Source organism: Fulmarus glacialis, unplaced genomic scaffold (assembly GCF_000690835.1).
Source record: "Fulmarus glacialis isolate BGI_N327 unplaced genomic scaffold, ASM69083v1 scaffold5235, whole genome shotgun sequence".
Taxonomy (NCBI): domain Eukaryota; kingdom Metazoa; phylum Chordata; class Aves; order Procellariiformes; family Procellariidae; genus Fulmarus; species Fulmarus glacialis.
The window spans coordinates 46,442-58,596 of record NW_009211020.1 but is presented as its reverse complement, the minus strand read 5'-3'; the positions used below and the strand labels follow the sequence as shown (position 1 = coordinate 58,596).

General features: G+C 38.8%; 1 protein-coding gene across 1 annotated transcript in view; it reads left to right on the top strand.

The window, feature by feature from the left end:
* Positions 1–7,306: 7,306 nt before the first annotated feature.
* Positions 7,307–12,155, top strand: part of LOC104076476 (actin-binding LIM protein 1) — a gene marked incomplete at both ends in the record, with an annotated part of 47,328 nt that continues 42,479 nt past the window's right edge. Inside the window, 2 exons of the mRNA XM_009577357.1 lie at positions 7,307–7,490; positions 10,145–10,254. Coding sequence (XP_009575652.1) covers positions 7,307–7,490; positions 10,145–10,254 — 294 coding nt within the window. The remainder of the gene's footprint in view (positions 7,491–10,144; positions 10,255–12,155) is intronic.

The window sequence follows — 12,155 nt, the reverse complement described above, 5'->3', positions numbered from 1 at the left end:
TCCTATTGGTATTTCACTTCAGGTTCAGGTAAGGGCCTGGGAAGTTTGCTGTAAGATAGACTAGTTTCCTGCAAAAGGACCCTAGCCCTCCCGTAACCCATAAGCAGCAGGGAGAGCGCTGTCTCATTAGTGGCAGTAACCCTTGGGATGGCAATGGGCTGTTTCAGGGGTGCAGCAGACTTTAAACCATAACCAGCCCCTTGGCAGTGAAAGCCACTGGTCATCCTCAACACTTGTGGAAAACAGTCTCTGTGAGAATTCCTGAGGATCCCTTGCTCCCTGCTGAAGACATCCTCAACACTTGTGGAAAACAGTCTCCGTGAGAATTCCTGAGGACCCCTTGCTCCCTGCTGAAGAGGCACGGTGGGTGAGGTGACTGTGGGCTTTGACAGTAGGGCTCAAACTATACCCATAGTTCTACCTCCCACTGTTCTCCCATCCTCTGACCCTTTCCTGCCCTTCTACTTGTTTTCAATAGCAATGTCCTATTTTATTTGGGTCTTTTTTTCATACAAAACACTGAATTGTTAATTTTTGCTTTAGATGTTGACAGGAAAAAAATCCCAAGCAGTTTCATCCCATTCTGAAGTGGATCTTGTTTTGCTTTTGGGGATTTAATGCTATTAATGGCAATTGGTTGACACTGATCTTAGTTTAGTTGGGCCTGAGGTCTCTTTCAGTGACCAAACATTTGACAGGAAGTGAAATTAATTGTACTACTTGGCTGATGTTGATGAATGCTGACAGATGCCATTTTAGATTTTAACAAGCTACTGGATCCCTTTGAAAATAGAGAGCCAGCAGGATGCTTTACAGGTGCTTGATGAATGGGGCAGATCATCCTTATGAGAATACAAAAAGTTGCTTGGGTTTGTTGTAATGTATGCTTCATTTGCCTGGCTTGTTTCATAAGTCTATGGATGAAGTAGATTTGGTTTTGTTCTATTCTTACATCCTTAGTTTGCATTTTTATAATCTTTTTAGAGAGATCTCTCATCTAGATAGTTGTAGCCAAGCTATCCCAGGCTAAACTTTGACATTTTTCCACTGATTGCATTTTCTTCAAGGTTCATTTCCCACAGACCCGTAAATTACTTTGATCTCCACCTAGTGCTTAGTTTAATGTGAAAGGTGTTTTAAATGGTTGAATGATTCTTGCCATTGTTTCCATCCTGGTGCACAAAACATTGATATTTGAGTTGGGAAGCTGTCACATTGCTACATTATATATGTCTGGTTTTTGCTTGCTGTTGAGCTCAGGTACTAGTTATTGTCAGTTAGATTGCTAGATAGACTGAAATATATACGTATCCGGTGCAGACAGGAAAGTTTCCCCTGTGGGGTATTGTTTATATCTCCAGTGAGAAAGAGAAAACTAAAGAAAGCTGACCTCGTAGGACTGAAGGCAGTGTCATGGTATTGATTGGGAAGTTGGTTAAGTTAAAACCTTGGGCTCATCTGAAACTCAGTCATCACTAGTGGTTTCAGTTGAGTGAATGCTTGCATTAAATGCTTAGAGGTTTCACTGAAGTACCCCACTGAGAATTACTTATGTCTTAGTGACAGTGGCACTTGGTAGTCATGCAGGCAGGATGTTTGAAATGGAGGGTCAAGGTTTTTCAAGGGAAAAGGAGAAGGGCCTAGCTGGAGGCTAGAGGATGCTTCTCATGGGGATCCCAGACCAATTTAGGGGAAGAGGGGAGAAATGCAATCTCATCTTTTGCTCACGAGGTATTTTAGCTGCTAAACCTTTTTTTCCAGCTGGTGACTAGATAATGAAGCAAATCTTAACATCACCTATTTGCTCCATGTATATAAAGCTCTTTTGATTTCCCAGGGTTGTTTCTAAAGTCAATCTGTTGAAATGAGAAGATATTTTAGAACCACTGGGAATGCTGGACACAGTTCCAAATAGCTTGGATCAAAATGCATGTCTCATCCTTGTATGGCAAAAAAAATCACCAGTAACAGGAGCGTGACAAACAGTTACCAGGATCTCTGTTACAGCTTTTCCAAAAAGCTGTATGCAGTTTCTTAATGGTGCCTTGTAATCTTTCTGCAATAGTAGTGCTGCAGCATGGCTTCTGAGATTCACCGTTCTCATGGGGTCTTCTGATGATACTTTGACATATATTTGTTCTTTAAATGACTTAAGGAACTGGAAGTTATGTCATCAAGAAAATTGTTGATAACAGGAATAAAACAAAGGCAGAGAAAGACTTAGTTCATTTGAAATGTGGAAACTATAAACTTTAATAAGAACCTGAACCTTGCTTTCATCAATACAGGATTTGTTAAGCTTTCTCGTAGGCAAAAAGAAGAAATGGATTTTTCCTGTGTGTTTGTTTAGAGGTAGATGATAAACTGAAACATTGCCAAATTCCTTTCTATCTTCAAACAAGAAATCCATTATGTCCTAAGAAATGAATGTTGTATGAATATTTCCCTGCTTGAGAACAGCACCATTATTCTATGAAGCTTAGAAATACAAGAAAGAAATAAAACCCCAACAGGAAATTGAATTTGCACCTTATTTAATGCATGGTGACAAAGTAGATCATTAGACTTTTCTTAATGAATAGCATTCACTTCTGCAAAGTGAGAGCCCATGCTCATAGAGTCTGCTTGTGTGGTTTTGTTTCTTCAGTGTTCAAACAATTTTTACTTAACATCAACATGGAGTTATTTTACTAAGGGTCTGGTTTTTCAACTCTCACTGACAGTAACCCTATGGAAATCCTACATAATGCTCAGTAGGATCAAATCCTACTTCCATTCACTTTGAAAAAATCTGATCTCTTCATTTTCATCATATCTGTTAAAGCTTGGAAGTGACTCAGCTTAAGAATGATCTGAGTCCCTTAGAGATCACAGGCAATTGGATTGCTCTTGAGCAGCTACCTTTTGTCGTGATAGCTCAGGCTTGCATACACGCAGCCTGTAGCTTTGAGAGCTGATAGCAGCACTGATGGTATCTCCAATCGTTTTGTGGTCCAAGGATGCAAAATAGTAGCTCCGGAGAGTAGTTCAAGTGAGAAAAAGCTTGTAGGTCTGTGTTTTCCATACAGTGTGAGGCAGGACACTATTCCAGCTTATTCCATTCACAAGAGAGGCAGGATTCGTATGTTTGGAATATCATAGAGTCATAGAATCATAGAATAGTTTGGGTTGGAAGGGACCTGAAATCCTTTAATATACAGACTTTGAGAAAAAGGCTGAGTTCTTCCTTGTTGAAGAGAATGGTTTTCTTTTTTTATTTAAAGAAAAATGCTGGTATGTTTATCTCTATGCTTGTGGTACCTCAGGGAATAGAAATGCTCCCTAGTGTCTCCTGTTTCAGAAGGGAGATTCTGGTCATGTAAAACAGAATTTCTTCCATCGTGTTGAGCAGGAAGGGTTCTTGGGGAAATGTTACTCTCCTGTAGAACTATTTCCATGTGATGGATTTACAGAATATCTCTCGCTTTTTGCTTCTGAAGCATGATTTATGCATTGCTATTGGCTCCACTAATTAATTCTTCCGAAGTTCTTTTTCCATCAGCATAGGAAAAACCAAAAGACTACAATTTGGTGTTTCCTATTAACTGTCATCATTTTGGTATTCGTTTTTCTTTGGTGACATATTTGTATCACCGCAATTGCCTAGATCACACTATTGGGATTTATTGTACGTATGTAGTGATCCCAGCTGGTTTCTCTTCATTGCCTCCGCTATTTGTGGCATGAACGATGCTGGGCAGATGGTCTTTAATAAAAACAATCACAATTGGTCCATCTTTTCTGTGGTATTTCTACAGTGGTCATAAATATGTGTGCTAAGGCAATATATTTAAGCTTGAGGGGATTTGTTGTCAGAATCATGACTTCTGCACAGTTGCAAAAAGGAAGAGAAAAAAAAAAGCTGTTTTAATCCCTTCCTTGTTTGTACACCAAGTGTGGATACAGTCATGTTCACCCTTTCTGATTTGATCTCTGACTCAAAGTGAAAGCAGCCTGCTGGAACAGCATTTTTCCAACCATGGATGTTAACAGTCTGGCTGACCCTTGTTTCGCCCGTGTAGCTTAAAGCTGTGATTAGTGATAGGAACACATGTGCTAAATTGTCTGCAAAAATCCGTTGTAATGTGGGGTTGCCAGGACTTGTCTTTAATTCTTGCAGATTGGTGTGTGCTTCCTGCTGTGAGTACGCCAAAGATGATGAATCTGCTGGTGGTTCACATCATAAGCAGTTCTACTTGTGCCTGAATTCATGACTTGCCAGTATGAGAGAATTTAACTCATTCTGAGTTATTGACAAAAAGAATAAGAGAATGGGTAGAAAGGAGACTTCATAAAGAAAAGGGCAATAGAGGGAGCTTCTTTTTAATAATAGTAATTACTGTCTTTAAAAGACTTGCCAAATAATTTTATCCCCAATTTTCGTCGCTAGGCTTGAATCCCTGTGGCCATGCAAAAGGGATAGAGCTTAATAACTGTGAGTGCATGAACCCTTGTCATTCAAAGTTTGTAGTGTTTTTGCAAGCAATGATCTGCCACAGACCTCTGTATGGTACGTTGAAGCTGGATTTTCAGAAGAAGCTAGAACAGAGGCAGCATTGAAAGTTACTTTTGATCATCCTACCTTATTGGACCCAGTGCCTGGGCAGGTAAAGAGAGCCATAATGACTAAACAAGTTTTTCAAAAGGTGACTCATTGGTAGAACTGGGAACCATAGTAAAGAGCCAGAGAGTTCATATATGCACAAACTGTAATTTAAATAATCGCATAGACGCATGAGTACTCCATAGCTATTTATGAAATTTAGCAGCTTCTGAAGCATCTAGTATTGACCACTCCATGACAATACTCCAGTTCATACACTGTAACCACAGGATCTAACGGTCTGAATACCGAAGGTAATCCTTAACAACTTTTAGACATTAAAAGTAGAATTCTCAGTTAATCCATGATTTAATTGTAAGGATCCACCACAGGTAACTTGGAAAAGCCAACCTATGTAAGTAGGCTTAGGTTTCACCTCTGGACCTCCAGTGGAAAATATCTAGATGGTCCCCAATTCAGGAAGAGTCTAAGGTGATGTGGTGTAGTGGTCACAGTATTTTCTGCCTAATGGTTACATGATATTGTACTGTTAGTTTGAAAATAATATTTTAAACAAAATGGAGATCAGTAGAAGAAAACGGAAGAATGAAAACCAGCTTGGAGCATTTTGCAGCATTATAATAGAGCCTTAACAATAGTTCTCTGTAATTCTCCTAAGTCACTGATAATTGAGTTTTGGCTGCTTGTGGATTTAATGCCACCATGAAATGTAATTTGTTTGCACATGGAATATTAACACTGTTGTGTGCAAAATGTGAAACCAGAAAAATGCTGGTACTGATACTGCTTTAATTCGAAGTTGCATTTTAGTACATTCTGTTTATTGTTATTCTATTAATTATTGTTACAGTAACAGTCGTTAGACCTCCAGGGCTTGGCAACAGACAGAGAATTTGCAATCCTTGCCCCAAACACCTTGCAATTTTAATTTTCAAGGCAGATAGCTAATAAGATTTTATCCCATTGTAACGGGGGAGAGAACGAATGTTGTGCACAATATTGTGCTTGGAATTTGTGGCAGAGAGATGAATTGAACCCGGTTCCCCTGATAATCTTTCTGTATTTCATATTTTAATTTTTCAAGGACTCTCTAACTGCAGGGACCTAGGATGCTGCTTATTTTTCCTTAATAATCAGAATCTCTGATATTTGATATTTCTGATATTTGATCTGAATGTACTTGAATGTTATGAAGAGGGATGAGATGGAATTGCTTGCAGGGTAAGAGTAAAACTAGCATCCTAGACGGCTGTGAAGAGTAGTTTCTCTTACTGAATTACACACATACAGCAATAGACAGAGGAGCAGTAGGAGTCGCTGAAACCAAAATGCCTGGGAGCAGCCATGTATGTATTTGTTTAAGAATTCATCTAGCAGCTCGTATTATGCTTTCTCACTGAGGTGAATAAAGAGGACTTTTGAAAGCTTGCATGAAGCAAGTAGTATTTTTGGTGCTACTGTGGGACGTCAAATAGGTAGGTTCAAGTCCTTTGTTTAACCCAAGCTAAAGCCAAAGTGTGAAATTCAGTCTCCCATCTCCCATGGCACTTTCTCTTCATAGGAGTTGGGTGTTATAGGATGGATTGCTTTCTGTCTCCTGTGTTGACCAGAAATGCCAATGTAGCGCTATGAATATTTTCTCAAAGCAAAACAGGCATCTCGTTGTAATGTGTTTTGGTTTGGGTGAATAAGCATTTAACAGTGGAAAAAATGCCAAGTCACAGAAATCCTTGACTGGTCCTTCACCCTTTTACTGATACAATTATTTTTCCTAATAAAGTTGTACATGGCCACAAGTCTATATCCAAATATTAGAGTTGTTTATCTAATCCATGAAGTAGAGGGAGTATAGTATATAAAAGATTAACACAAGACCAATGCAGATTAGGCACTCAAAGGTAATAGTAGTTCTTAGGACATTGATTTGTTCAGAATACAGGTGGGGAATACTCTTCCTATTGGCTTTATTCAGTGTCCAATATACTGTTGTATAGTTTGGCTGCATGTATCATAAAGTGTATATAGTGGAGATGTGGCTAGATTTTTAATGCTTGATTGTCTCCTCACTGCAGCTTTCTCCCAGTATTTATGTCTAAATACTGTAAAATCACCCTGAACATTTCAAAGATCATACTTTTTAAAGCAAAATGAAAAGTATTGATGCAGCTATGGTGCATCTGCAATTATGGAGTTAATCTATATCATACAACATTTCTAAAATGTTCATTGTTTCAAAAAGAATCAGCACCTTGAAAGCTTCTTAAAGCACACAGTTGCAGGAAAAATGTATGCTAGCATATAAAATAGTAAAATCTGTCCTATTTATGGAATCATATCTTTTCTTCTGCTCACCTCCAGTCCCAGAAGTGAAAGCAAGATTGCGTTTGTACAAATAACTCTGATAACATGATTAACTGGATGATGCAAGTTAACTGAGGTCTTGGTGAGGACCAACTACGTGAAAGTTATGATTATGTAGATTCCTCCAAGGAACGTCTTTATTACAAGCTCTCTTGTAGCCAGAGGATACCAACCATCTCCTGGGATGTCCAGGCATGTAGTGACAGGAGAAAAAAGCAAAAATCTGATAGAAGGGAGCAAGACCACCAGGGTCATCTCATTTGTCGGCAGCATAGACTGTTGTGACATCCTTAGTAGGTGTGTTTTTCCAATCTATCATCTGTGTGGTTTTTTTTCTTCCAGTGTGTGGCTGTGACTTGGCACAAGGAGGCTTCTTCATTAAGAACGGGGAATATCTTTGCACCTTGGATTACCAGCGCATGTATGGTACCCGCTGCAACGGTTGTGGGGAGTTTGTGGAAGGTGAAGTAGTGACAGCTCTAGGAAAAACTTACCATCCAAGCTGCTTTGCCTGTACTGTTTGCAAGTAAGTCATACCTTTTCAACTAACATGGCATGAACCTAGTACAAGGAAAACAGGGAGAAAAGTATCACCATGAGACATAAGTCTCAAGACATATTTCTCTTTGGGAAGAATTTGGTTGGAAAAGATCTGCTGCAACTCTGACTTTGAGGGTCTTCAAAATACCACTCATTTATTTGGGGGACACAGCTTCTCTGTTACATATAGTTCCCTGTTCTCAGAAAGTTACTCTCATGTATGAAAGAATTAAGTATCAGGCTTACATGTTGAGATAATGGACGTGGGTTGAGTTGAGTTCAGGTGATCAGCCCAGCTTGATGGGAGAAATGAGGTAAAGCAAAATTCTGGATGCCAGAACAGAGAAGTCATTTGGGCTACAAGAACAGTTAAACAATTGAAAACATACTGGAGACTCATTTTCACATCATGTAAGAATGCATGGCTTTGGGACAACTGTGATCCCCCTCTTCTTCCCAAATACTATTTCTTGTCCCCAGTAAGAGAACCAGTCTTCAGTTCTACAGGGAATAAAAAGAAGTTAACTAAGGCTGTGTGGATGGGACAAAAGGTGGCATTTTTAGCTTGTATTTTTATTTAAACTCTCACTAAGATATTAATTCAGAATTTAGGAGACTACTGGGCAGATCTTCCACATGCTCTCATAGCCTGCTCATTTGAGCAGTTCTATACTTGAAAATCTCAGCTGAGCTTTACAGCCTAAACTCAACCCAAAGTCCCTGTGCATAGTGTTCTCTATTAGCTGGCTCTAGGCACTGAGACTATGCTAGAATTTAGGCTGACTTAGATGTACCTTATTGCTATGGAGATCAGTATAATATTTTGGATACACTAGGGGAAAGAAAGTTTCTGTAGGTTTTTATAGGAGTGGCACATTTTTATAGTAGTAAAAATAATCTTCTAGACATAAAGCAGAAGTGAAGTGATATTATGGTGCCATCATGATTCTACAGAGAGCCAACTGTGTTTTGTGCATACTTACTATTTACGAAGCTGGAATTAAGATGGCCATCAGGTTGTTCATTTCTGCAGTTCTGAGCCCTGCAACTAAAACAGAAGTTTTCTTAAATAAGTTTCAGTGTAATGCCTGAGGGACATATAAGAAGCATCAGATAGAGACGTAGGTAGGTTTCACAGAGAGGGAGGACCCAAAAGACAGGGCCTGTTCCTTTGTAGTCTTGGAGGGAAATAGGACAGTGGAGTTCTCCAGAAGACAGAATCTGACAGCAGTCAAATTGTCTGAAACTTAATGCAGGGGGATGACATGAACAAGAAAGGCAAGAATCTACGTTCTGAGATAGTACCTTCTTGGAGATCGCATCATATGATGCGTCTGAGTATTAGTGTGGCAGACTTGCTAGGTGCTACCCTAATCTTTCATAGCTATCTCTGATGAGTAGTTTAAGTACTTTGTCCTATAGCCTGGTACATTTTTCAAGACCTTTTCTATTGAAAGTATTTTGATTGTTTTTCCGGTTGGTTTTAAATAGTGTGGGAATTTACTGTATGTTGGTAACCATATGCTGTGTATGTTTCAGTTTTATTTCCCAAGGACAGTGTGAAAGTAGATGATACAGTATGAAACATGACATCAATTTTCTGTACATTGACTTGCATCAATCTTTCTATGTTGAATGAACAAAAGATGAGTCATTGGAATAGGTTCATGAAATGTGGTATTGCTGCTGATTTATTTATGGCCTACTTAGGAATGGCAGTGGAAAGGAAATTGGAACAATGCCTTAAACATTTTGTTTTGTGGAAACAAGCAGATGTTCATTTGTTAAGGACAGTTTTGGAGTGAGGTGTGGTGTAGGGGGGTCTGTACTCAGCAGCTAAAGCTACTTACTAAAGATTTGGAGTTACTGAACCTTCTCATTTTAGTGAAATGGTCATACAAGATGTTGTTCATCCTCTGTTTTATACATCAAATAAGAGTTAACAGCAATGTCAACTTCTGCCTAACACACATTCTTAACATTTTGTTGGGTGCAGTAAATAATCTCAAACTTGCAGAGCGCATTCAGCCTTTACCTTTCTCCTAACACCATTTGCACAGGTAGCAATTACAGTGGTTCTGTAGTGTAGATACCTATTTTAAATCTCGAGGAGAATGAATGTGGATAACATTTCATTTTTTTGCAAACTGCTACATCCACTGTAATATAGTCATGTATTTCATTGCTGAATACAGATGAAATTAGTGTATTTATTGGAGTGACTAGCTCCACATTCCTTCACTAGCCTGAAGGCCAGTTCCGATTCTTCCTTTGAGTTCTCTTCTGTACCACAGAAGAGTTCTCTTCTGCTATCCACAACATCACACTGAGACAGTCATAAATGTAGCTGTTGTGTCTAAGTGGATTTCATTGTCGTCTACACTTTAGATAAAGTATGTTTGATAACTTTGTTTAAACCAAAATACAAGGCAAGTCTAACCTCTGCTCTGCTTGCATCCACGGATTGGATTTCTTCCAGTGCCTGACTTTGCCAAGGCCACATTGCAGAAACTATTTGGCCTGAGTTTCTGTAAAATATTGATTGCACTGGGGGAAGGCAGCAAACTCAAGGCATAGGGAGCAGAGGAAAATTTCTGGCATAACCTTTGCTAAAATACATTTTTCTCTTTAACTCTCCAGGCGTCCATTTCCACCAGGCGATCGAGTTACCTTTAATGGAAGGGAGTGTCTCTGTCAGATGTGTGCTCAGCCAATGGCCTCCAGTCCAAAAGAATTGTCTGCCTCAAGCAGTAAGTATGCCATCTTCTTTCTGAAGCCTTTCACTTTCCCAGGCTCATCAACATTTGGTTGAAAGTAACTTAATGCAATCTTTTGGGGTTTTTTTATTTTTCTTCACCTTTAGAAATGTGAACTATCTTTGGGAACCATCTTTTTTTTCTTTCCCCCTTTTTTTTTTTTCCCCCCTTCATTAAAAGTGTCTGGTACTACAGGTGGGAAGAGACACTTACACATTTCAGTGTGAACAAATTACTTTTCCCCAATGACTGGATTTTTAAAGGGGCTGGTTTTTCTTTTATAGGCACTGGAAAAGTATCTAGTTGATGAAATCTGAGGTTTCAGAGTTGATAGATTCCATTTTTTTCATCTATAATTGCACAGGTTTAAATATTCAAAAGAGGGCAAAGTCAGAGGAAATTAATTTTCTTCTACTATTTAACACTTCAATTTAATTAAATTATCCTTTAAAAGGAGTATCGCCAGGATTATGCTTCCAGTAGATTGATACCACAATGATACTGTGATCAGAACCTCGAGAAACCATTATGAAAAAGAGAGAAAGCAAGTTAAGGGGAAAGAGAGAGAATAAAGTAAGTTTGGGAGGGAAATTAACTTGGTTTGCTGCTGGGTTTTAATGCTTTTAAAAGATAATTTGTAAATTACTGATACTAATCTCTGCCTCTGGTAGTTAATTTTTTAAATCTTTGAGGATTTCTGATTCTTTCTCTGACTGCTGGATTGTACTTGGCACTCTAATCTGTAATAAATTACCCAGTGTAGTTTTATAACTCAAAATGGCTACAGATTTCTTTGTGACACTAGGTAGTTTTTCACCGATGTTAGTTTCCTTGAGGGAGACACTGTGTATTTTGTACTGGTTCTTGGCTTTGAGTTCTTAGGATTATACAGTGCGACGTAAAGGCAAAGTTGGATAATGTCTGTGCTCAGCAGATGAGTCAAGTGAATCTCAGCTTATCTGGTTTCCCTGAGAACATGTAATCAGATACTTACCAAAATGGAAAATGAGAGACTTTTTTTATTATCATGCCTTTTTTTCTGTTAAGTGATACTTTTCCACTATAACTGTAGATTTGGAGCTGAAAATGCACAGGCCTAATCAGTTAAGGAAGAATTTAGGAACCTGAAAAAAGCCTTACAAGACTTACAAACCAACATAGAAATGTATGAGGTACTTCAGGCACCCAGAGAATCCTTCTGAGACAAAGGAATGATGTGGAAATTGTATTTGAATTACTGATATTTAAGAGGCATAATTGGCAAGGAACTGCAAGGCATAGGGACCTTGGACAGTACTGATGTTCTTTTTCTAAGTATGTCACAGGACTGGTTCCTAAACTGCTGGTGTTCAATGATAGAAGTATCTGGATCACACTACATCTGGTTCTCAAAAAGCAGAGCACTTGTCCAGCAGTGTGGCCACTTCCCAGATATGTGACTCCAGGTGCCAAAATGCTCCCTAGCAAATGATGGGCTAGAGTTGTCTGATAGTGAGCAAGCAGAAGAGCTGGAGAGTCGCTTCCTGATAGCCATAGTCTCTGATTGAATTGCTTCTTGGGTTCCACGCTGAAGTCATAGGTAGCAAGGATTATAAAACAGTCTTACCTGCTACTTGTGATGAGGTGTTTTTTTTGTTTTTTTTTTTTAAATCAGAATTGGGTCCTGCTGGGCAAACTGCCTTACCAATACACACAGCGAGAGAGCCCTGCTTGTAATAGTTTAGAGTGCACTACGAAATCTGCAAGTACCTGCCACTGTGCATCTTTTTCTTTTATAGAGAAAGACTTGTAGGAAGATATATAGTATAGAGTTTCTGGTCATTTTAGAGCAAAACTCTCCAAAACAGACAAATAAAAGTGAGACCAGCATGTGTTTATAAGTTCAGAAAAACTCA